General features: G+C 39.5%; 1 protein-coding gene across 4 annotated transcripts in view; it reads left to right on the forward strand.

The window, feature by feature from the left end:
• The window catches only part of DAPK1 (death associated protein kinase 1), a 131032-nt gene that overhangs the window by 51584 nt on the left and 53445 nt on the right, over positions 1 to 26003 (forward strand). For all 4 annotated transcript variants that reach the window (XM_030566655.1, XM_030566652.1, XM_030566653.1 and 1 more), the window contains exons 3-9: positions 6272 to 6493; positions 20734 to 20872; positions 22362 to 22491; positions 22787 to 22835; positions 22927 to 22953; positions 23452 to 23604; positions 23751 to 23796. In XM_030566655.1, the coding sequence (XP_030422515.1) occupies positions 6272 to 6493; positions 20734 to 20872; positions 22362 to 22491; positions 22787 to 22835; positions 22927 to 22953; positions 23452 to 23604; positions 23751 to 23796 (766 nt within the window). The remainder of the gene's footprint in view (positions 1 to 6271; positions 6494 to 20733; positions 20873 to 22361; positions 22492 to 22786; positions 22836 to 22926; positions 22954 to 23451; positions 23605 to 23750; positions 23797 to 26003) is intronic.

The following is a 26003-nucleotide window of genomic DNA, read 5'->3' on the forward strand; positions in this document are numbered from 1 at the left end:
GACTGCGGAGATTGTACTCCTCCCTTTCCCCATGCTGGCCAGTGATGAGGTTAGCTGAGTGAATGGCAGGTTTGAGCTACTAGCAAAAGTGGCGAAGCTGAGAGCTGCCATGAATCTCTACGGCGAGCAAATCCACCAATAAGCGCAGGACCCACCAAGGCACAGGAGGAACTTTGTCACAGTAGTTACAATGGAAAGCAAAAGTTAAGTTTCAGATCTCCCTTCCTGTACTCCCCTGAAATTTTAAACAAATAATGTGCTTATTGACACTTGTGCCTGTGTGCACAGCACCACTTCCCTGCGTGCACAGCCCCAGCCATGGCAAGTGTGGCACAGCAGGGACGAGTGGCGGGAAGAGTGTGGAGGGAATTGTTTAGTAGCATGAAATAATAAAATTTCAGCCCCCAATTCCATGGACATGAGTTTTGCACATGCAGTGGTAATTGTAGCTGATACCTTGCTCCTGAGGGTAACAAAGCTGCGGCTGGCGTCCCAGGGCTGTATGTCGCTAGCCTGTTTACTGCAATGGTGCCTGCCAAAGTCGTTGCAGGCAGGCATGGGCAAGTGTCCTGCTACAGAGGAAGAAATAAGGCTGCCATTCCTAGAAACCTTTGGGAGAGGATCGTAGAGCATCTCCATGAAAATTTCATTGAGGCCTCTTGGGAGGAGTCAGTGGACATTTCTGTGTATATATACTGCTCTGCATGGCCTCTTCCAGCTAGTTCTACAGGGGAATGAAAAGCATATAACACTACCTCTTTGTTGTACCGCTACCTTTTCTAGTATGAGTAAATTAATGAAAAGTCTGTACCTATATCATCCTATGTTGCAGTTGGACATTATCTGTACACTTAAACATGGTAATGGCTTCTGTTCTCCATGAACCCTGGACAGTGGACTTCACAATTGTGAGCAGAGCTGTCAGGCATTATGGGACAGCTGCTGGAGGACTGTTAGGGTCATCATAGGTCACGTGGAGTCTACAGTTACACTACATCGTCCACAGTATACCAACTATGGTTCAGCATTGTTCTGGAGGAGATGTTATTGTGTCGCTGTAACAGAGTGCTTTTATTGGCCAGAGGCACATCTCGGTGCAGAAATATGCACAATTAGATTGACACAAGGCAACTTACATCGACCTAACTGTGTAGCGTAGACCAGGCCTTAGGTTGTAAAGTGCCTAGGGGTGGCAGGGGTGCGACTGCACCCCCTGGCTTGAAATGGTTTCAGTCATGTACAGGGTTACAGTTTTGTTCAATGGCTTTCAGCATCCTCACTGTAAAAATTGTTCCCATGCTACTGCGGGTGCCTCCTTTCTTCAGCATAGAACTCTACAATTAATGCAAGGACTAAAGATCAGAAATCAAAGAGCAAGGCTGTTCAGAAGATTAACTGCATCTGTTGAACTGACAAAACAGTCATTAATAAAGCTACTGGATTTTGTACTCAAATCCTGATTTGGTTGGATTTCGGAATACATTGTATATCCACATAGTAAAACGATGTGGGCTTTTCAAGACTAGCCTCTATTAAATTCCTAGGTTCATATTAGATCTGTTTTTGCTACCTAAATCAAACAGTGGCTGCAGCAGGTATCGTGTGGGTGTGGTTAGCCCTTAGTAGGTTTTTGATGGAAAATTGTGACCAATGCGTTTAGTTGTTTATACTGTGTAATAGTTGCTTAATTGTTCTTTGCTATAAGGGGGGCTTTCACATCCCCACAGAAGTGTGTATAGTTGGAGATAACAGGGTAGCTTTTTACATGTACACAGTGGATTGTGAGCACTTGGGGGGCTGTAGAGCACTAGAGGTGCTGTAAATAAGTCTTTCAGCTGTTTCTCATTAAGAATGCATCTAAAACTGCAAATCTGTGTAGAAAGTACAGTATGTGATGACTTAAAAGGTTGGTAATAATAGACAGAACAGAGGCAATTATGTCCAAGTGATATTTGCCTTTTTTGTTCATTTCACTTTAAATAAAGGAAAAGGGCTGCATACGGTTAAATTTTAGTGCTCATTGTGCAGGGAAACATTTCTATAGTTCCAGCATCTCCTCTTTATTGCTATGTCTTAAATACGGGCTTCTGCTTTAGAAGGAGTGTGTGAAGAGGTCAGTGGTTTCCATTCCCCTCCTTCTCTCACTCTCAATCTTGCTCTTCTAGTTCAGCCTCAAGTCTCTTGTTCTCCCTCCATAGGGTGTTTTTCTCACCAGCCTTTTTAAGTGCTGGGAAATTACATAGTGGTAAAATCTGTGGAGGATTTAACATTCTACCATGTGTTTAACATTGCATCAGCTGCTTGTGGTTAAGCCAACAGTTTTTGTCCATTCTGATGGAAATCTTGTTTTATGCTGTGTGATCACATGTTCTAATATGCTCTGTTTACCATTGCAGACAGTGCCGTAGGGTGCTGCGTATGATTCAGAACCCAGCCTCAGTGCTGTTACAGACCTAACCATAGAAAGGCAAATTGTTACCATTTACCAGATAAGTTGCTTTCAACAGTGTAGACTTTCACACTGCCAGACTTCACAAGATATTCTCACCACTTTAGTAGGGTTTCAGACTTGAAGGAATCAAGTTGGAGAAGCAAGAGGGAAGCCTAGAGAAAAAGAAAATCCTGGATGGAGATTGTAATCTTGCATGTCAGAGAAATATAGAAGTCTGTGCATTCTCAATCAAGTCATAGAATGCAAATCAGCTAAGAAAGTGTGAAGACATCTTGCCACTTGATAATTTCAGTTCATTCAGGAGTTCCCCTACTAAGCTGACATACCTGTTTTCTGACTGATGTTTCTGAGCTATGCAGATCAGCTGGCTCTGTCATTTGGTGGTGAAACTTTCCAAAGTAGCAGACTGCTTTTTCAAGTACAGCTGAACCTTGGTTTTCTGTTTTTCATGGTCTTGTGCAGATGTGTGGAGAACCCCACAACTTCTCCAGTCCCTTTCAACAGAAGGAGAAAAATGCCAGGAATTGAATTTGTGATCTTGTGTATGGGAGTGCAGAGCACTATCATGCCAATCCAGGGCCATGCTCCAGTCACTTATCACTAGGGCTGTGAGTCAGTCACAGAAACTCCATGACTTCCGTGACAGGCCAGCAGCAGCAGTTTGGGTCTATGGGAGGGAGCAGGGGGTTCGGAGGGGGGCGCTTCCTATGGATGGGGGGCTACCCAGCTCCCATGGCCTTGCAGCTCCTAGGTGGCAAAGGGGCTGCGGGGGGCCTTCACGCTGCACAGTGCTTATGCCCGCAGGCCCTGTCTCCTCAGATCCCATTGGCTGTGGTTCCCAGCCAATGGGAGTTGCGGCAGAGCTTGGTGCTTGTGGTGGGAGCAGCCTGCCAAGCCGCACCAACAGGGGTTCCAGCCCACACACCATGGCCCGGCTCCCCCCCCCAGCTCCAGCAGGGGCACCCCCATACTGTCCCGTCCCCCCGCCCCCCAGCACTCGCAGACCCCCACGCAAGTTTTAGTCATGGGTATTCTTTAGTGAAAGTCATGGACAGGTCACGGGCCGTGAATTTTTGTTTACTGCCTGGGACCTGTCCCTGACTTTTACTAAAAATACCTGTGACTAAAATGTAGCCTTACTTATCACTTCTTCATCAGTGCACAGTTGATCCTAAAGCTAGACAATCTGACCCTAGAGAATTTCCCCTCATGTAAGGAGATGTGTTACAGTGGCTCTATGCTACCCCTCTCCCTGTATAGTTGAAGTGACTTAGAAAAGGGGATGTGGCTAGGACACAGCCCTTTTGGATTTATATCAGCTAGCACAGCTTAAAGCAGTCTTCAGGCTGCTCTAGTTTTTACTGGTAATTGGCCTGCTAGTGCAGAGTGCCCTCTGTATTGGAAAGCAAAAAGAGAATCTTTGTCCTTGTGTTCTGTAGTTGTCCTGAATGCTTCCCAGTCACAGCTGAGGATCTGCTCTATTGCCTACTGAGAATACAGAACTATCAAATGTTTCCCTTTTTAAAAATAAAGTCTAAAGATTACATTGTCATCTGCATTTTAAAATGGCTAGTTAAGGCCAGACACTTCTTTACATATTTTTTTTTAAATACACCATGATACGATATTCTCAGAAGGGGATAAATATATTGCATAACATTATTAAACTTGGTGGGACTTGGGTGCAGATTATAAAGTAGACAAATATATAAACCCTTTTCTAAACCTTTTCTTATTTTTTTAAACTACTTGTCAATAAACACTTTTGGCATGGATCACATGTTAATTTTTTTTCTGAAAGAACCTGCTCAGTTACGGCTGTGGAATCTTCAGCAACTCAGTTGTTATAGTTTTTATTGGACATGATTCTTTCTTTCACGCAGAAGCAGTATATACATTTGAAGTTTGTTTTTCAGGTATCTTTATGTCCAGAAGATGGGTTGCTTAGTTTAAATTTGAGAAGTACGTATTTTTTAATTGAGGCAAAATGCCATAAGTATGTTAAATGCTTTATACAGCTATCTATGGTATGCCTTGATTTTAATTTAGTTTTACTAGAAAATATAGAAGAAACCTGCTTTGGCCAAAGGGAGGAACTATCTGTCTTCAAAGGATTTTTCTGGTTCCAATTTCTGACATTGTAATTCTGTATATTCTCAACATAGTAACATGAACAGTCGTCCTAGAGAATTCTCATCCGGATAGTATGCTGTTTTAAAAACATATAATCAGAAAATCCCAAAATGTTACAAATGCTATTCGTTTAGAGCAACAAATAAATTCTCGAGGTATTTTGCGCTGAATCATTGTGTATGTTTTAAGATCCAACAAAAGCCTTGTAACCCAACAACAAGACAGTGGGGTCAACAACTTTATTTGATTCACACACCCTAAAAATCAGTGTTCTTTTTCATTTTTAAGGGTGTTATGGTCTTGCCTTCCTGAATACCAAGTTATTTTTTTCCTCTTGAAAATTTTTCTAGTGGATGAGTTGATGCAATATCAAGAAATATGCTTACATTTCTCTGTGTTCAAAAAGAAAGAAATAAAAAGAAATAAAGCCAAACCATCCTTCATTTAAAACAAAATATGCAGGGCAGGGATAAGTGAGTATGTATGGTATTGGATTCCACTTTGAAGAAATTAAAAGTTATCTGTCTGAGGGTAAATAATTAATAAACAGTCATTTTACAGAACGGAGAGGCCTGGAAAGCAGTAAAAAAAAAATTTCAGTGACAACTGCATAATTCTGGGGTAATCTGTCTCAGCTCTAATTTTTTTGCCGCTGTGGACAATGAATCTATTGCCTGTAGAGAAACGTACACCAAACTGAGGCAAGGTCAGGTGGGTGGGTAAGGTTCTGTGCAGAAGGTCAGACTAGATCAGTGGTCTCCAACCTTTTTATGCATAAAATCATTTTTTTTGAATTTAAGTGCAACCCAGGATCTACCCCGCCCCTTCCCCAAGGCCCCACCCAGTCCTCCTCCTCCTCCCACCCCCGTCACTCGCTCTCCTCCACCCTCACTCAGTTTCACCTGACTTAGGGAAGGAGGTTGGAGTTCGGGAGAGGGTGCGAGCTCTGGGCTGGGGCCGACGGCTTTGTAGTGAGGGGAGCAGCTCCGGGCTTAGCCTGAGGCAGAGGGTTAGGGTGCAGGAGAGAGTGAGAAGTGCGGACTCCGGAAGGGAGTTTGGGTGCAGAAGGGGACTCCGGGCTGGGGTAGAGTGTTGGGGTGCAGGAAGAGTTTTGGGGTGCAGGAGGGGATATGGGGTGCTGGCTCTCAGAGGGGGTTCAGGGCTGGGGGTTGGGATGTGGGAGGGGTTTTGGGGTGCAGGAGGGGGTATACCCCATACCCCGCTGGCTCTGGGAGGGGGCACAGGGCTTTGGGGTGCAGGAAGGGGCATGGGGTGCTGGCTCCAGGAGGGGGCTCAGGGCTAGGGAGTCTGCCTTAGCCCCACTGCGCCGCTGGACTTTCAGCGGCCAGAGTTTACGATCGACTGTCAGAGGCTCCAGAATCGACCAGTTGATTGTGATCTTACCAGTTGGTGACCCCGTGGACTAGATGATCATTATGTTCCCTTCTGACCTTAGTCTGAGTCTGTATGTGAGATGTCAGAAATATTTTAACACCTCCTTCCTTACCGCTTGTAGCTTTGTTTATGTGTTGTGCTAGATTGTGCAAAAAAGCAATGATGCATTTTTGCTGACTTGTTAGTTCAAAGCAACAGTAATTTCCTCCAGCAGTAGTAAATATAAACTGTCCCTAATTTTACAATTCCTAGAATCAGATTTTTTCCCCCTTCTCTTCCTGCTTCTTTTAGTGGGCAGTTTGCTGTAGTGAAAAAATGTCGTGAGAAGAGCACTGGTCTACAGTATGCTGCAAAATTCATCAAGAAACGGAGAACAAAATCCAGCCGACGGGGAGTGAGTAGAGAAGACATTGAGCGCGAAGTTAACATACTGAAAGAGATTCAGCACCCCAATGTGATCACACTGCATGATGTTTATGAGAACAAAACAGATGTTATTCTTATTCTGGAACTGTAAGTAGCTCTTGAGGGGCTTGGGGTATGGTGGAGATTGTCTTTATATTTGGGAAGTAGGGACTTTCTGTGAGAGTGGTAATGACTTAATGAACTTCCTGTATAAATGCAGGCGAGTCTAGGTGTTTTGAGAGCTCTTTATTCCAGGTTAGATTTGCAACTCATAGTAGTTCATTCCTGGTAAAACAGACTGCCCAGAATCCAGAGGTAGAGTCATAGTTCAGTAGATCCAGTGTAGGTCTTTCCACTTGCTACTTTAGTCACTATGATTAAGGTGGTATCCAAAGGTAACATTCAGCCCGCATATATCCAGTTAAAACTGCTCTGAGTGTACAATGGGGAATTGGGTGTGGGACATATATAGATATATATATAGAGATATATAGATATAGATATAGATAGATAGATATAGATATATATAGAGAGCCAAATTAGATGGAGATTTGATTCATAATTATTATAGTGAGCTAATCTTTGTTCTGCATTATATTGGTGTAAATTCAGAGTAACACTATTGGACACCTTTTTACATCTGTATAACTAAACAGAATTTACCCAATGTATGTTGCTATTCTGCAATGTTGAAACTCAAACTGAGTTTTTATATTCCTGCATTTGTCTTTGATATGCTTCTTACCTTGCATGCAAGGCTAGTATTAATAGGTGGAATGGGGGCAAAATATGTTTGGAAGAAGTGGTTTTGGATGGTTCCTTTCAGTTCTTAAAATTCCCTCCAAAGTTTCAGGTTTTAGAGGATAAACACAGAGACCACTTTTAAGGGAAGGTTCCAAAAGTGCTTTTTAGTTGCGGCAAACATTCTTTGTACACTTTTGATGGCCTGTGCTGCTGCAGGATTGGTCAGACTCAGTTTAGAATCACCATTTACTCAGAACAAGAAGCCAGAACTAGTTGGGACAAATGAAGCTCTAGGTCACACCCATGAAGCACAGCATAGACCGTGTGTGTGTTTGGGCACATCTTGCTTTACTGAAGCATTAGAGAATGGGGGGTTCTAGCCAAAATTCAATTTCATGCTAAATATTATTATTAAAAACAAGGCTATGGCATTATTTAAAGTTGATCAGTATGACAAACAGGTTTAATTGCAGGCCTGTACACTAATATTCCACTTATGTTTTAAAGGCTGAAATTTGGGTTATCCCTGGAGAAGTAGTAGTGAAAACTCCAGCAACCACTCACAATTTGAAATGGACACCAGAATCTTGGCCAGGGTTCTGTTTTGTCACTCTGTTGGTTTTTCTTTTCCTTTTGTGCTGATTGGTTTTTCTCTGCTTACTAGTTTGTACACTTAAAACTGTCTTTTTTCTCTTCTTTCATATTTTTATATTTTAGGACACCATGTGTGTACAGTGCTTCCCCCCTCCCCCATTAGCCTACGCACAAGTTAACAATAGGAATTTAGGAAGGAAGCAAAGTTAGAGAAGATCAGAATTCCCATGGATATTTCTCATGATTTATACATTCTATAAATCCTAGTAAACTTGTTGAAACATATCTACGGCTGTCCTACATATGATTGTTTACCATGCCTCTACATATCTGTCTGGTATTTATCATCTTAGCTGCTTTAATCTGTGCTGCCTGTCTACGCTGCATTGATAATTAAGGAGGAGAAGAGTGAAAAAATTTAGATCTTCGTTTCTACAAATATTTTGCATGATAAAACTTCTTGAAGATTTATTATTAGCATTGGAAGATCTACCAATCCTTCCCTTATTCCAGAACCCCTTATATGCTGCATCAGTGCAGAGTGAATATACTGTTACTTATTTTTTCTGACTCGTTATTTCCAGGGATGTCACTTATCACATTCTCTAGCTATTTTAACACCTGTGACACAAAATTCAATCCCAAGGATGTTGCAAAGGGTGGCTCCTGCAGCTCTGGTCCCATGGAGCTGGCTGGGCTTGGCTCCCTGCTGTGGATATTGTGACCTATCTGGTGCATGGGGTCACAGCACTGCTCAGATTTGGCCCAGCCACCCATCCATGATAGTGGGGAGCCAGCCAGGCCAAATTTGAATGAGTGATGCAGCAACCCCATGCATCAGGGTGCAACACTGTTCTCACAAATTTGGCCCGCAACTCCCCATCAGAGGGCCAAGGCCAAAACTGAGCAGCACTGCAATCCCATACACCATGTTGCAACATCCGAGCCAAGTCAGCCTCGTGGAACAGGAGCCACCACTACAGGTAAGTGTGGGGTGGACTGTGTTATCTCCCCTCCAGGGTCTTCCCCTCTCTGGTGGCTTTCAACCCTCTCCGTAGCCTATTTCTTGGGCCATGACAGGTCACCAATATGTACAAAAGGTTGGAAACTAGTGGTTTGTGCAGTTTAATAGTGTTACGTGGGGCCAAGGATGAAAGACCTACTGGAGTATAAATGTGTCCAGTATTCCTTTGAGCAGTGTTAATTGATGCTAAAGTCCTCTTCTCACATGTCTGAGCAACATGTTGAACAAAAGGACTTTAGCATTAACTAAGGCCACTCACTTCCATATCATTATACTTTATACCCTTTGGAATTTATGACAACTTTGATTCCTCTCCCTAGTTATTGTTAAGCTCTACTCAATATAAATAGTTTGACAGATTCATTTGTTAGCGCTTGGAGTCTAAATGTCCAATCGGCTAGTGCAAGACCTAAGGCTTCCATGTGTGTATGCAAAATCTAATTGGTTTTACTTCTCCCACTTCCTAAGATATTTTCAGTGTGGAGTCATTTGGTTTTTATATATAGTATCTAGCCATTACAAATCCTTCTTTTATTAATAAGATTATAACAGACTGTATAAGGCTCAAAATGCAGTTTTGCTTTTGTTTATAGTTTCTTAAATTTTTATATTAATACACTTAAGTAATGTTTCAGAAAACTCGTGTAATTACATAAAAAGTTAACATTAGATCTAGAAAGATAATTTTTCTACCGATATAATATATATGTAATATAACCTTAATTATCCTTAAAATTACCTTCTTCCATATTTTGATCTCATTCAGTCTTGTAGTCTAAGCAGGGTGAGGTCAGATCAGTACTTGGATTGCAGGCCTCTGAGCAAAACCTGGGTGATGGAGGAGATAATGGGGGTGGTGAGCTTGCAGGAAGCACACTTACTTCTTAGTCAGGAAAAAAACTATAACGCTGTCCTTGGGAGCCAAAAAATCTTACCACATTATAGGTGAAACTGTGTTATAGTGAACTTGCTTTGATCCACTGCAGCACGCAGCCCCGCTTCCCCGGAGCACTGTTTTACCACGTTATATCTGAATTCGTGTTATATCGGGTCGCGTTATATTGCGATAGAGGTGTACTGACCATTCAGAAGAATATGTCATAAGATTGATAGTGCTGAACACAGGGAACTAGCCAGCCCTCAACTAAGTTACTGGTAGTTAGTTAATATTTTGCTTACCTTATTGTTTCATTCAGGGACATTTTTTCACTTTCCTCGTTAGAAATTACTATTTGGCCTTGATGGTTCAGAAAGCTGTCTGACATTGAATTCATTGTGATATCACAAAGTTCATATAATTATTTAATTACAGGAATAAAATTGAAAAGATGAAGCGATAGCAATCCCTTTGATAATTGAATAGAGTAATTGCTGTGAGAGCAAGATTTAGTAATTAGCCATATCACTACGATATTATGAAAAGCAGTTGATAGTGTAAATAGATGGAAGTTTTTAATGTCGTTCTGGGAAGACTTTTAAATACCTCATAATTCCAGTTAGTCGAAAATCCTAGTTATCTAAATCCATATTATTTACCTGTGATGGGATGAACCCCCATCACCTGCAGAAGAAGCGGGGGAAAAACCTAATTAGAGAGATGCTGTACCTGTGGGGTGATTGACTGATTCCTTTCTGGCCAGAAGGGGTGGAGGTAAATGATGAGCCATTAGATACCCTGGGTTTGTAAATCTCCTGAGGGAACTCCATTGTGGGGAGAGACTGCAGAGAAGGCAGGATTCTCCTGCAAAGAGAAAAATCATAGCGAACAAGACAGCCTTTTGTGAGGGAAATCCTGGAGAAGGAGATAACTTCTTGTGGAAGAAGTCCTGCAGGAGAACTGAGGGCAAAGTTGGTGATTTCATTGGATACTTGTTACCCTGAAAAGGGACAAGACAGGACAAGTGTCTTGACCAGAGGACTAAGTCACAGAACACAGAAACAAAGGGTAAGTCAGTACAGCATAATGGAAGCAGCAAAAGGGAGCACTGGAGGTGCAGATCAGTGCAGTGCCAGCTCTAAAAGCAGGATGCGCTCTGACTGTGAGTAAAGGCAGTTATAGTCCCACATATAGCCCTATATTAATAGCATGTCTGTTTTATCTGAACACCCGGTTGTCTGAAAGATTTGGATAAATGGGAGTATACCCTTATATGTAAATACATCTTTGATGTTCTGATATTCCTATTCTTAGGGATAGACTCCTTTAACATTGTTTATGCTTAAACAACTAGTCCAGTAACAAAACTGAAATGGCTTTTATCAAAGAACTTGCCTTCTGTCCTTTCTCTATCCATCCTAAGGTAATTTTTACTCGTTAGTTGGCAGTTTGACTATGTTTTCTCTCTGCATCTAATCCACCTTCCAGAAACCATTCTTTTCCTTTTACACAGATCTTCAGCTATTGCTGTGGGATGAGCCAGAATACTGTCTATCTGGTGTAATCTCACAAAAACTATTTAATGTCTGCATTGACACCATAAAGTTGCATTTGTTGCCAATATTTTTAAAGTGATCTTCTGTTTTTACATTTAACTCAAATAATTCCTTAATCAAAAAAGAAGCCACAAAACACTGCCCATATCTTCTGCAGAATTTTTTTGTTTAGTTGTGATCTCTTAATAGCTGGAACACTAATTCAAATTAGTAAGTAAATATTGTCTCATCACTGCACTTCAACAAATCAGTATTTCTGATTTGTATTCTTTATGTAACTTGAGTATACACTGGAGGCATGTCAGTACAGACATCTTTTTAGTTGCTGTCAATAACTGTTAACATGCATTCTCAAGGAGGCCTTTCTAATGCCTATTAACTTTGATTTTCACCTCTTGGTTCAGCTAATGGATTGCAATATTGCATGCAAGCTCCTTTATAAATAGGATGTACCCTTTTAAAATAATTCTTGTGCACTGTACATCAGCTATTTCTTTAACATAGGCAATAGACTGTAGAGGGGCTAATTCCAGCATTCCGTCCCCTCATTACAGTTGTAGGTCAGCAAAAGATTAAATAAAATACTTATGTTGATGATAGTGCTGGATTTTCTAGAGAGAAATTTATGGGCATTGTCCTCTCAAAACATTGTTTTGAACATACATTTCTGTCAGCCTTGGGTAGACTATTCTTGATTTTTCATATCATGAATCTGACCTGGATAAAAATTCCAAGATAGTATTGCAGAAACCTTTTGAAGCAAATGTTTTTCAGTACAAAATTCAGTTCTTATTCACTGACAAGGGTGCTGGAACAATTTGTATAGAGAGGATGCTGAGAGCCATTGAACCAAACTGTAAATCCTGGATATAATGGAAACCACTTCAAGCCAGGGGGTGCTGCAGCACCCCCAGCACTCCCGTTCCAGCACCTATGTTCACCACCATCAGAAATCTGCGTGAGGATCTTTCAATCTGCGATGTTTCATTTCATTCTGTCATCCTGTTTAATTTTTTAAAACTTTTGGATCAATTTTTTCATGATTGACTGCAAACATTTTCTCAAGTGGGAACACTACTAAAATTTCTGGCCTCTAGCCCCCGTCGTCCATTAATCTTACAAGAAATACCTGTGTTTGATGCATGAACTGAAACTGTCCTCCTCCTCCTCTAATCCAATGTTAACTGCCTGCTCTTCTTTCCCTGTCACTCAGGTAGCTAAGCCAATTTCTGCTCAGAGTTTTGTGTCCAGTTCTCTTCCTCCCCAGCTGCTACACCTCAATTGCCAGAACACTGTATACCGGGACACCTCTCCACTGACCTTGGATGCATCACTTTGTTTCTCGGTGCCTCTGTTTTCCTTTCCACGCTCTATCTGATTTCTCTATTTAGATTGGAAGCTCTTTGGGGGCAAGGACTCTTTCACTGCAAAGTTAGTGATAAAATAATGCATTCCTGCCTCTTTTCCTGCAGAAATGTTTTGCCCTCTGATGTTGGGGAGAACATATCTTAGATGGTTTCCAAATTAAAAATATTAAGTTAGCCCCAAGATGTTTTTATAGCAAATTTCAAACTTGAATAGGATGAAATGAAAAATCTGAAGTATGAACATTTATTTTAAAGATGAGAGAAATAATTTCTTATGGTGGTCTTCTGTGGGACATCTGAATTTGGATAACTGAAATTTGAAAAGTTGGGGAATCAAGTGACTTTAGGGATGTAGCTACTTTTTTCATATACATGAACTTCTGATTTCATATAAAACTCTCCCTCTTGAACTGAGAGAAAGTTGTCACCTCCTTAGCATTATTTCGGTTACTATACTATTTTGGTATCCTAAAAAGTGCAGAATCAAAAATGCAATGTTCAGGATTGCTGATGATTTCACTAACTGCTTACTTGAGGAGTTAGCAGTCTCAACTAGTAGTGGACCCATTATATTCCTGTTTCACTAATCATGAGAGGTAAGGAATTAACTTACAGCCAGAAGCCTGAAGTTCACCTAGCTCATCTAGTTCATCAGAAAGACAAACTCATAGTACTGGTCTTGTCTTGGCCTTAGATGAAGCTTTAAAAAAAGTCGTGAGGTTTTTATTAAGGCAGAGTGCACTTTCGAGTGGCATTGTGTCTAACTTTGAAAGAATTAAAACGGTAGTGATGAACTCCTCTCCCCTGAGAACTCTTGTATCCCTATTGTGAGTTAATGTTTGTAGGTTGTGGGAAGCATCTGGAATTGCTGACCTGCATGTATGTTAATACATCTGATCCGAGGGAGAATGACAACTGTGATTGGTAACACAGGTGTGCAGTTCCGGTGTGTTTTTTGGAACCTGGGCTGTTTGGTTTTGTATGTAGTTGCTGTTAAGTAGCAACTTTATTAGCTGGAGTGTGTTTGTGTGTAAATAAATATCTGTTGGACACAACTAGTCGAGCACACTTAATTGCTGTTGTGAGCTGAACACAAGAACAACAGGGACTAATGCTACTTTATAATGGAATTGCTGCGTTACTTAACAAAAACACTGAATTCCTAGTTTGTTTCTTCAAAATGCTGTTTAAACTGTAACCTTTTTACTTTCTGGTCCATCACTAATCTCTCTGTCTCATCAAAGGAAGGGGCTTTTTGTCTTGACAGCAGCACAACACAAGAAAGGTGCTCTGAAATAGTCAATGTAGGAATCTAGAAGATACAATAAAGCAGAGGTAGAGATATTTTGTCATAGTGTTGGGATGAAGATTTCCATTCTAAAATGAAGCAAGGAGTTACCTGAGACTTCTCCAACTATAGACAGCATAGAGGAAACATTCATGCCATCAGACAGGCTGACGGAACAAACTAAAGGAAATCTGTTGGGTCAGAACTCCTTTTCTAACACTGACGTATCTCCAGATTGACACGATTCTAGAAAAATTATCAAATTGAGTCTCCTGAAGAATTGCCCCAACCAACTTAAGAATTTTTTCTAACTTTCCTGATTCACTCCCCATTTCCAATTCAAGCAGCTTTGATTGTTTTTTAAAGCTCTAGGCTTAAAATTAAAGTTTCTTCAAATACATTTATTTTTCATCATACCAAAAATCCTCAGATGATCCTTTTAATTATGTAATTCATTTTTGAGTATGAGCAGCATGGTACATGACTTAGACATTAGGAGTTGATACCACTAGTTTTGGAAGTTAATTGGTTCTAAGCTCCATGTTTAGGATCCATAATGATATCCTGTGAGAGCTGGTGATTAGTCCCATGTCATAGTTAAGGAGACCTGATAACTTGTAAAGACATTTTCCATAGTTATTGGTTCTCCAGAGATGTAATACAATTCCTTTCCCACAGGGAGAACATGCCTCATGTAAATACATCTGTACAGTTCACTTTTAATATTCCGTTGGAAGGTCAGGCAGTGCTTGCACTAATAAATGTTTATAGAAATCTCTTTTATAATAGCCCAGTTACTGTTAACTAATTTTATTCTCACAAATCATGGGAAAACACAAAGGAAGAAGCAGTTGTTGACTTTGCGATGAACATGTGAAAATGGTTGCACAGAACATTCTAGAATGCTGGGTTAATATAAAAATGATATGGTGCTTGGCTATAATATAATACCAAACCACGAAACACTGCATTACAGGAATGCATAGAAATACATAACTGCACCTAATTTGTTCTGCTTTCATAATATGCTCTGCGTATTCTTGTATTATGTGTAAACTGAAAGGTTTTACGTAGGAATGAAGAAAGGTATAGTGCTTCAAGGAAAGTCATTGTGTTAGAGCAACTATAAAGGTGAGAAGATTTTGTAGTTTATTTTAACAGTAATGTAATTTAGATGTGACTTGAATTTAATTTAGTTACTCTGTTAATCTGAATGGTCATTGTGTAGAGTCTGCTGGATAGTGGTCACTCTCATTCTGCTAATCAGAGTTGTTAGCTCACAGATGATCAACACTGAATTTATCCAGTAACTTCAATCAGCAGCTAGAAAAAAAGAGAAAATGAGCAGAGAATATATTCAGGCATGTGTAAATACCGTGTACAGAAGCTCTGAGAGTCTGTATAAAAAAGACAGAATACAGTGCCTGATAAACAGATTATCTGTACTACCTTCAGGAAGCAATTTTTATCCAGTCATTGGTTACTGTCATGCTGTTGAGCTCTAGTTTCATGAACTCCTGTGGATACTTAAAGCAGTTCTTCTTTCTTAAAGGTGAACTAAAAATAAAATCTCAAATTTCCATCTGCTTGAGCAAAATGTGCTAAATGGTCCAGTTTAGTGAGCTAATAGGGACACTAATCATATGGCAACTTCAAAGCAAACCCTTTTTATTTACCTTTCAGTTCTTCTAAATCACGTCAACTGGCTTCAGCTCAGCATGGTGCATGCTAGGGCATTGAAATGAAGCTAAAACCAACCGGCTTGATTTGTAAGGAATCTGGAAGAGGAAGTGGGGAGGTCAGTTTTAGATGATAGTGTGATATGCTTGCCCTCCACCTCCTGATTTCATTGTGACTACTCACATGCTTGAAGTTAAGCACGTACTTAAGTGCTTTACTGGGCTGGGGCATGTGCTGAAGAATTGCAATGGGACTTTTGACACTGTTTAGTTTCACCTTTAAAGTTGAGCATAGGCTAGAATGTGCTTGATTTATTCGGCATACCACTACAGTTCCTACACACATATACCTGATGGGCTGCTATTGTGTGGCTCAAGCACAGTACTAGCAGTCAGAATTTTACTAATAGGATGAATGAGACACAGATTCTGACTAATGCGGGGACACTGTGGTTCTAGTGCAGTAGTGCCCAACCTTATTACACAGGAGGGCCACATAAACCTAAGCATAACCTCATGTGGACCAAACAGATTCTACATATTTTCATAAGATTTAAAGTCACCTGTATTGATTTGTATTATAAGTTCAGCTTGTTTCATATGTATTTAGATAGGTTGTCTCTATTTACAGTGTAGTCTATTTACACACTTGTATAACCTAAAATGAGGTAAACATGATGACAAAACGCTAATGAAATGGCCATTTGTATATTATGTTGAAGCAGGCCGCAGGCCTTATGAAATACTCTGATGGGCTGTGTCTGGTAGGTTGAGCACCCCGGTCTAGTGAATTAGGTATAGAACTGGGAGTGGAGCTGTGAAGGAGGTGGGGTTGATTTTGTAATTTGAATGTGTGAGAGACCTGGTTGGGAATAGTTACTGTATAGCTATATTGGGTTATTGGCATGCACTCTAGGCTTTTCTGTGCTTTAGTATAATAATAAGACTGTTAGGAAGCTAGCAGAAAGGCAACACAGTGACCCTAGATGAGTACGTGCCTGGTAAACTTTTCAAGGGAGCTAAGAACCAGTGCTGAGCTAGTCAGCTGTGAAGATGCTACTTTCCAGCTAGAGTCAAAGTTACACAGCTGTTTTGCAAAGGTTGAGTGTCTAAAGGTTCAGAAAGATGTTAACAGTTAAAAAGTCACTCTTAAGAGTGTTAGAGACTGTTTGGGAGGACCAGGCTGACCGAGGTCCTGCAGAAAGGGGTATGAAGCAGTTGGGCCTTACTAAGCTTTCGTGGAGAGGTCTTAAGTTAGGTAGATGAGCATATAGATGGTTTTGTTTTACTGTATTAACTGCTAGGTGCAGCTCCTGTTGGGAAGTCTGGCAAGTGCCAAGTCCAGTTGGATCTGCTGAGAAATCATGGTTGATACTGTAGACCAAGATCTGTAGACCAAGAACAAGTGTAGGAGAGGGAGAATTGAAGGTTTCCACCTCAGGACAGATATAGGCAAAAGGCCTAACAACTGAGAGTGCACTCAGAGAGACCAGAAAGGGGTCAAAGGTATAGCTAGCCCTGTTACTGTGATTCAGGCAGCCTGAGATTTAATCCTCATTCTGACACCGCCTTGTAGTGGGACTGGCTAAATCATTTAGGGCCAGTTTTGTAAAGGTGATTAGGCACATAGAGATGCAGATAGGCAGCTAGTGGGATTTTTGAAAGCTCACCTATTTCAGTGTGGGTCAGTGTCATAAACAGATAGCTAAGGGTTAATGTCTCTTTCACCTGGAGCACCTGACCAGAGGACCAATCAGGAAACCGGATTTTTTCAACTTTGGGTGGAGGGAATTGTGTGTCTGCGGTCTTTGTTTTCTGGCTGCCTGCTTTCTCTGAGCTTTGGAGAAGTAGTTTCTACTTTCTATTCTTCTGTTTCTAAGTGTAAGGACAAAGAGATCAGATAGTAAGTTATATGGTTTCTTTTCTTTGGTATTTGCATGAATATAAGTGCTGGAGTGCTTTGATTTGTATTCTTTTTGAATAAGGCTGTTTATTCAATATTCTTTTAAGAAATTGCCCTGTATTGTGTCATCTTATACAGAGAGAACGTTTGTATGTATTTTTTCTTTCTTTTTATATAAAGCTTTCTTTTAAGACCTGTTGGAGTTTTTCTTTACTTCAGGGAAATTGAGTCTGTACTCACCAGGGAATTGGTGGGAGGAAGAAATCAGGGGAGATCTGTGTGTGTTGAATTGGCTAGCCTGATTTTGCATTCCCTCTGGGGGAATAGGAAAGTACTTTTGTTCCAGGACTGGGAACAGAGAGGGGAAGTCACTCTGTTTGGATTCACAGAGCTTGTGTCTGTGTATCTCTCCAGGAGCACCTGGAGGGGGGAAGGGAAAAAGGATTATTTCCCTTTGTTGAGACTCAAGGGATTTGGGTCTTGGGGTCCCCAGGGAAGGTTTTTCAGGGGGACCAGAGTGCCCCAAAACACTCTAATTTTTTGGGTGGTGGCAGCAAGTACCAGGTCCAAGCTGGTAACTAAGCTTGGAGGTTTTCATGCTAACCCCCATATTTTGGACGCTAAGGTCCAAATCTGGGAATAAGGTTATGATAGTCAGGAACCTAGGCAATTTAGGAATTCTCATTAGGCACCTATCTGCATCTTTAGGCACCTAAATACCTTTAAAAATCTGGCCTTTAACCTCTGTAGACCTCAGTTTCCAGATTGGTATAAAAATAGGGGAAAATTTTATTTAACTCAAGTTGATGTTGAGAAGTTTACTGAAATAATTAATTATATCAAAAATATTGCTGAAGCTAGTCATTGTCAGATAGGTGAGACTAGCACTCAGCAGTTCGTGGTTTCCAGTCCTCTTCTCAATCAACTAAACCATGCTACCTTTCCAGGATAGGCCCACCAGCCTGTGGCTACCTCCTGCAATTAACAATTCACAATAATATTTCTAGTAAGTGTGGCTTTTTTCACATGCTGCAGTCCCCTAAAGACAACTCAGTCTCCTGAAATTTCAGAGTCTAAATTTTGGGGGTGTGAAATTTCACAATGGCGAAACATTTTGCCATGAAATTTTGTAGTTTTTTCAGTTTCACTCAGCTCTAGTTATAAAGCTCATACATACCTGGAATCTTGAACAGAAGTACGCTTTCGGATGGCATCTTATGTTACCCCAAATGAAACTGTGCAATTGATCAGTTTCACAGCCATCTATAGGAATAGCAGTAAGTTATGCAGCTATAGGTATCATTAAAATACCAGTAGAAATAAGTAGGAAATACGTGATTGCAAAGGAGGTTTGTTTTTCTTGTGTTGTCAGAAGGAGTAAGATGAGACTATAGAGTTGGCCAAGTGGTACTCCAATGTAAGCAAACATTGGTGGAAGTTGTTAGTGTGTTCCTGAATATTTCCCTCATATTTATGACAGAAGACTATGAGTACATCTCCACTACAGCTGGGAGGGTACTTCTTAGCGTGAGTAGGCAGACATATACTAGGTGTGCTTAAGCTAGCATGCTAAAAATAGCAGTATAGCTGTAGCACCACATGCAGCGGATCAGGCTAGCCACCTGACTATACCCAGGGGGTTGGAGTAGGATTGTACTCAGGTGGATAGTGAGCCGTGTTTAATTTGTAGGTATTTCATTTTTATACTACTGAACTAACAAAAGGAGTTAAACTTTTCCCTCATAGTCTCTAATGTTTGTATTTAATTATTATAGTTACCTTTATTCTTTATTATTATAATTGTTATTGGGAAGAAAATATCACTTAAAACGTTTTTTCCACCCATCTTGATGTAAGCAGTAAGAATTCATTAAAATACACTTTATATGAAATTTACATTACAATGCTGAAAGTTGTCTCATAAAAACAGACCTAATAGAACAAGTCAAATGTATTTTCAAAAACTTACCCAGATTACAAAGCTGCTGTTGTATATTAATGCTATTTTTAATTATCAAAACTTCAGTTCATGATCAAATTTTAAGATAGCGCTAGTGGACAGAATTAATAGCTGTAATTTTGAATTTCAGACTGTTGAAAATCACTATGTGAAGGAATGAAAAATAAAGGAAGTTTTGATGGTTCCAGTATACTTCTAGTTAACAACATGATTTTTAAGATTCAGGAGGTGACCAAATAAACCAATGTTCTCAGCTTTAATCCCCAAAGTGAGAAAAATTTGGAAACTTTTAAAATGGTGTTCAGATACATTAGTAAGTAAACCGAATTCAAGTCCATATCCTGCCCCTCCCCCTTCTCAGTCACTGAGCACATCACCATTGATTCATGTTGATCAGGCTCCTATCTCAAATGACAAAGGGTTTATCTTCAGTTCCTTACTTTTCCCTCTTCCCTCAATTTCAAGCGGTGTCCAGATTTTGCTGCTGTTTCCTACACATCCTTTCTGACCTTTGTCGTCTTTCTGCCCACATACCTAAACACTCACTTCAGATGGTATGCCCTTGAGGACAGGAACTGTCTCTTCCTCTGTAGAAAGCATTTGGCATGTTTTGAGTGCAGTTTTAATATGAATGATTAAGGCACTAAATTAAATCAAGGATTGGAATGTGTTTTGAAATGCTCTGAGCACAAATAAAGCATGCTGGGGCTGCTGCTAACTGCAGATTGAATAAACTCTGATCTTGATACCTGCTAATCCTAAAAATCATCTATTATTCTCCCTAGCATTTTGCTGCTAGTGTATTCTAAAACATACTTTAGTTTTCTATCTATTCCAGCAGTTATCTGTGTTCAAGTACATCTCTACCCCAATATAACGCTGTCCTCGGGACAAAAAATCTTGCCATGTTATAGGTGAAACTGCGCTATATCGAACTTGTTTTGATCTGCTGGCGCACACAGCCCGGCCCCACTGGAGCACTGCTTTATTGCTTTGTATCCGAATTTGTGTTGTTATTGGGTTGCATTATATGGGGTAGAGGAGTATATTTGCTTCACTTAACATTGAATTTTAACTTCTGTGAAGATGTGTACACATATATGGGGTATTTTTATTTTAAGCTATATAAACCAGCACAGTTCATGTTAAAATCTATCCACTGTATTCTCAGGAGGAGGGGAAAAAGTCTTAGTGATTTTATAGGTATTAACTTATGCAAATTGTCATGTTCTGTTTTGATATGAATGTAATTAAGAACTGTCGGATGCTTTATAAGATGGCTGTGAGAACAATTAAGCTACAAAAATCAATAAGTTAAAATGTTCTTGCCAATAACCCCCTTACCTCTTCTCTCAGTGTTGCAGGTGGGGAGCTCTTCGATTTTTTAGCTGAAAAGGAATCTCTGACTGAGGAGGAGGCCACAGAATTTCTCAAACAAATCCTTAATGGTGTTTACTATCTTCACACTCTGCAAATTGCCCATTTTGATCTCAAGGTATGTTGGACAAATAAAAAATTGAGGTACTGTAAGCAACCCCGTTAAAGTCCTGATTACGCTAGTAAAAAAAATCTCCAGTTGTAACACAGATCAAATCTTGAAAATGTGATTGCCAGCCTATATAGAAAAGGGAGAACGCAGCTGAAAAGTAATTGTCTTTTATTTAAAAAGCAAAAAATGCTTTCCCCCTTTTTACACAGACTGGCAGTTACCAACAAAACTGTGTTCCTGGAAACAGTTTTCAAGAATGATCTTGAAACCTATGTCAGGTTAGGAATTGTATGTAGTGTGGATGGGGCCTTGATTAGAGCTGTGCAAATAATCAATTTTTCAGTTCCTTGGCAATTCTGAAAAATCAGAACAACAAATCATTTGAGGTGGAAGAAAACATCTCATTTAAATTTCAAGCAATTTTTTTACTATTTTAAAATAAAATGTAAGGAAATTTCAAAATAAAAGGTCATTTCAAATAAAAAAACAAGTTGACACACGTTTTGACTTTTTTTTCCCCAAAAAATGTTTTTTTCTGCATGAGCAATTGGGCAAAACTGACACCCATTTGCAAAACATTTTTATGTCAAATTTGCATTTTTGCTAATAAAAAAAAAAGTTTCCAACAAATTTTTCCCTATTCTAATTTTGATGCAACATTCTGAATTGGAAAATTCTTCTGGCTGTGCTTCCATTCCATGCATCTAATACTTTCACTCAAAAGATCTGCATTTCTTTAAACCGAAACAAGACAACAAAATTGTTTACTGTCAAGGATGGTTGTGAAGCAGGTAGCAATTTCCAAAAAGTGAAAAGACAGTTTCAGATCAATCTGTCAGTGACAAGAGAAATGTATATGTATTTTTGCATATATGAACTACATTAATATTTTGAATTCTTTTTAATATTTTACTAGTTTTCTCTTTTCATAACCATCAATGTTTTCATGTGTTGAGCATTTTGATATTTCTTCTTGATTGTGGGTTGTGGAGGTATATAGGCCCCAAATCAGGAAGGCATCTCAATTCAAGGAAGGTATTTAAAGAGGTGCTGAAGTCCTCCTGAAGATAATGGCCATGTCTGCACTATGGAAACAAAGTTGAATTTTTAACATGTGCTAGCTAACACATGTTAAAATCCTAGTATATCAAAGGAAGTTGTAGTTTTAACATGTTAGCCATCCCAGGTAGAGGAGAGCCTAGGGTTTACGTCAACTAGCTAACACTTGTTGAACTTACAGCTGCAGTGTCTGCACTAAAGGTAAAATCCTGTCACCACAGAAATCAATGAGCATTGTGCCATTGACTTCAATGGAGCCAGGATTTCACTTTAGAATTTTAACATGGATTAGCATGTTTTAGTTAATGTGGCTTCTCTAGGGAATGTGTATTTTTAAGACAAGGCCAAGAGACTAAAACACATCCTTAAGTGCCTTTTCCTTGTAGCCTGTGCAAATTATGAAATCTTTTTTGTTTGTTGGTTTTTGTTTTGAAAGCCTGAAAACATAATGCTGCTGGATAGAAATGTACCAAAGCCCCGCATTAAGATTATTGACTTTGGCTTAGCACACAAAATTGACTTTGGAAATGAGTTTAAAAATATCTTTGGAACACCAGAGTTTGTTGGTGAGTACAGGTTGTGCCTTGTTTTCTTTTCCTTAACCCTATGAAACTGTGCATATGGCATGTCTCAACTTAGCTATGATTTACAGAATTTGTATGCAGTAAATGACATTTTTGAGATTTTGTAAAGTACACCATATTCCTCTTCAGTAACTTGGTTGTATCATTGTAAAAGATTTTCTGTTATAATGACATTGCAGGTTATAAATCAGTGTTTTAAAGGTGTCAGAATTAAATAAAACTACTCTTTGCTTCTTTGTTTGCTTATGTACTTCACATACTATTCATTCTCTCTTAGCTCCTGAAATAGTAAACTATGAACCCCTTGGTCTTGAGGCAGATATGTGGTAAGTTAATGAACCATTCTGAGGTGGTAGCTGTCATTATTATATATTATATTACTGTTTTGAATCTTTCCCTCTCTCTCTCTCTCTCCAGGAGCATCGGTGTAATAACTTACATTCTGTAAGTATCAAAATCCATAAATCATTCTTTGGGAACATTTTTTTTCTAACATTATATTCTGATTCTGTCCTTTTGGCTTTCAGTTGTGTGGTGTATTTTTGATGTCAATAAGACATATGCATAGCATATGGCCACTTAACTAAACTGCACTGATTATACATGATTTTCACCTAATTGAAGTTGAATCATCAAAAAAGTTTATAGCATAATTGTTAAAATAATAGCTAAGAGTCAGTGCTGAGAAAGTGGAATGGAAGCCTTGTTTAGATGATTAGCGTCACTTTGGAACACTGCCTAATCTTAATTCTCTGAAGTTAAATCACAGCTTTCATCTTTGTAAGATCAGGTCATCTTTAAGATATGTCTGAACTCTAAAAGCAGAAAGCCTCTTTTTTTTTTTTTTTTTTTTTTTTTTTTTGCACTTCCTTGTCAGATCTTGCAGGGATGAAATGGCATGTAGCATATAATATGTATTGTGTCCAATCTTTCTTTTAACAGCCTAAGTGGTGCATCACCATTTCTTGGAGAAACAAAACAAGAAACGTTAGCAAACGTATCTGCTGTGAATTATGACTTTGAGGAAGAATTCTTCAGTAATACCAGTGCCCTAGCTAAAGATTTTATAAGAAGACTTCTAGTTAAGGATCCAAAGTGAGTTACTTCTCTTCCTGTGTTTGTGCTGTGGCATCCTGAATTACATATCATGGTTCAATTTGTATTCTGTGTTTATGCTCATTAATTAAATATGATCTGCTAGTCAACAAAGTAAAAGGAGTATTTTTTTCTCCCATTTAAAGGAAGAGAATGACAATTCTAGATAGCTTGCAGCATCCCTGGATCAAGGTTAGTGTATAAGGAATTCACTTTATATTCGCTTTTGTTTATCAATCTGTGGTATGTATACTTGTGCTTATTCAACTACTTCATGAAAACTAGAAAGCATAAAGTGGTGTTCCCACTTAATAAATATTTGTTTGCAAAGCTAATTTGAAGGCTGCTGCATATTGGCTATAGACTTAATTAAGTGATGTTCTGTACATGGTAGTGATGGGCAAGTACTGTAGCCCATTAGTCAGATGACACTTATGCTTGGTCAGGGAGAGACAAATGCTCAGGAAAGAGTGTACCAATAAAGATACATTTTCTGAATCAAGTCGTGTTTCCCCATCTTCCTAACCTTCTTTTCAAATCTCTATTTAAGTGTGGCTAAATGATGACTGAGCTAAGGAGGGCCATGTCTCTTCATTGCACCCTAATTAAGCTGAGAAGGGAACTGCTGGAACTGATCCACTTCTTTCCCAATTAATATTTGGCTTGAGTAGGGTTTTCTAGGATATGGTGTCATCTTTTCCACAGGGGAGAGGGATAGCTAGGTCACAAGTGAAAGAATAGGGCCTCTGGCCTTTTTTGATAATACAGGTCACTTGGTGCAATATGGCCCATTTCTAAGAGTGTGGTTTTGAAAAATTAAAATAAAATTGTTCCTTCCTTGTCATCTCTGGAAGACTTGATTTAGCAGTGTCCAGAGAGGACTTAACTCCATCAGTCATCCCCCAACATTCACTTCCATTTAATGGTAACATAATTACAACAAGGAGCTCTTGGGAGCCGCATCCAGTACACTACTGTATAATAATCTATTAGGTATTAGTAAGATGCAGTTGTGCTCTGAAGGATGAGTAAAAATTGCACTTTGTTCACTAGATCTGTTCCCTGCATAAGTTCTGTCCTGTTTGCTTCTTTTTTGAACTAAATAAAGAGGGACAAAATAAGTGCATACTGCTCTAAGCCCTGCAGAGCCAGCACTCCTAATTGGAAGTGAGCTGAATTCTATTCCTCCTTATGCACAGTCAATAGAATAATGCTTTAAGTTCCTGTCAGTTTATACCTATGCAAAGTCAGTGAAAGCAGTGGAGTGATGGAAATGTCACTAAGAACATATTCTGGCTTGCAGAACTTTTATTATGGGTCATGATGATGTACAAGATGCAGGCTGGCTCTCGAGTTACTTGGTTGAGTTTGCAAGGCTGGCAGTTAGGGGAGGGGGGAAAATCTCTGCTTGTTCACTATATGCATTTCATCTGGAAATCATTGAACCAGAATCATGGAACCTCTCTGAGATGTTCTTACAAAGTCTCTTCAGAGTATAACTACACTTCAACAGTTGGTTTAGTACTGATTTTTTTGCATTAGAGTTAGAGCTGTGCAAATAACCATTTTTTTTCAAGTTCCTGGCAGTTTTAAAACAAAATAGTTTAGGATTGAACAAAATGTTTTGTTCAACCTGAAACTAAACATTTTGTTTCCATTTTGGGCATTTGACCCTTTTAATTTAATAAAGAAAAGGAATTTTGGCAATAAAGGGCTAGATTCACAAAGGGTTGTTCATAAACGCAAGGTAGTGGTGTTGCCTCCTTTATACCTAGGATGTGGAAGATGCAGATTTGAATCCTCACTCTGGTGCAGGGACTTGAATTCAGGTCTCACCCATCCCAGGTGAGTGCCCTAATCACTAAAGTATTAACTGTTGGGGGGAAGGGTGTGTCTCAGTGTCTCCTATTAAGATATTCTACTTCGTATAAATTAAGTTTTCATTTGGAGCAGGGACTGGAATGTGGGTGTCTCCCAGCTGAATGTCCTAACTACCAGACTGAGTCATTCTCTCTCCTTGCCCCAAAGAAATATTTAATTATTTAATGTGAAACAGCTTCAACAGGAGAGATTGTGAGACAGACACCCCAGAATACCCTATAGTTCAGGGAGTCCTGGGTTCCAATCCCTGCTTCAGAGTGAGGATTCAAACCTGAGTCTCCCAAGAAGCCCGTGAGTGCTCCAACCACTGGGATATTGGGTATAATACCACCACAGTTCTGCGAGTGGCAGTTAAGTCTCTTTGTGACTATAATCCAAAAATCGGAAACATTTCATTTTGAGATTTCTGAGAAAGTTTTGACCAAAACAGCCAAAATCAATATGAATTTGCAAAATGCCTTTTGTCAACCCAAATCTGAATTTTTTTTTTGTGAAAAACTGCTGAAAATTTTCACCCT

This window comes from Gopherus evgoodei, chromosome 6, assembly GCF_007399415.2.
Source record: "Gopherus evgoodei ecotype Sinaloan lineage chromosome 6, rGopEvg1_v1.p, whole genome shotgun sequence".
Lineage (NCBI taxonomy): Eukaryota > Metazoa > Chordata > Testudines > Testudinidae > Gopherus > Gopherus evgoodei.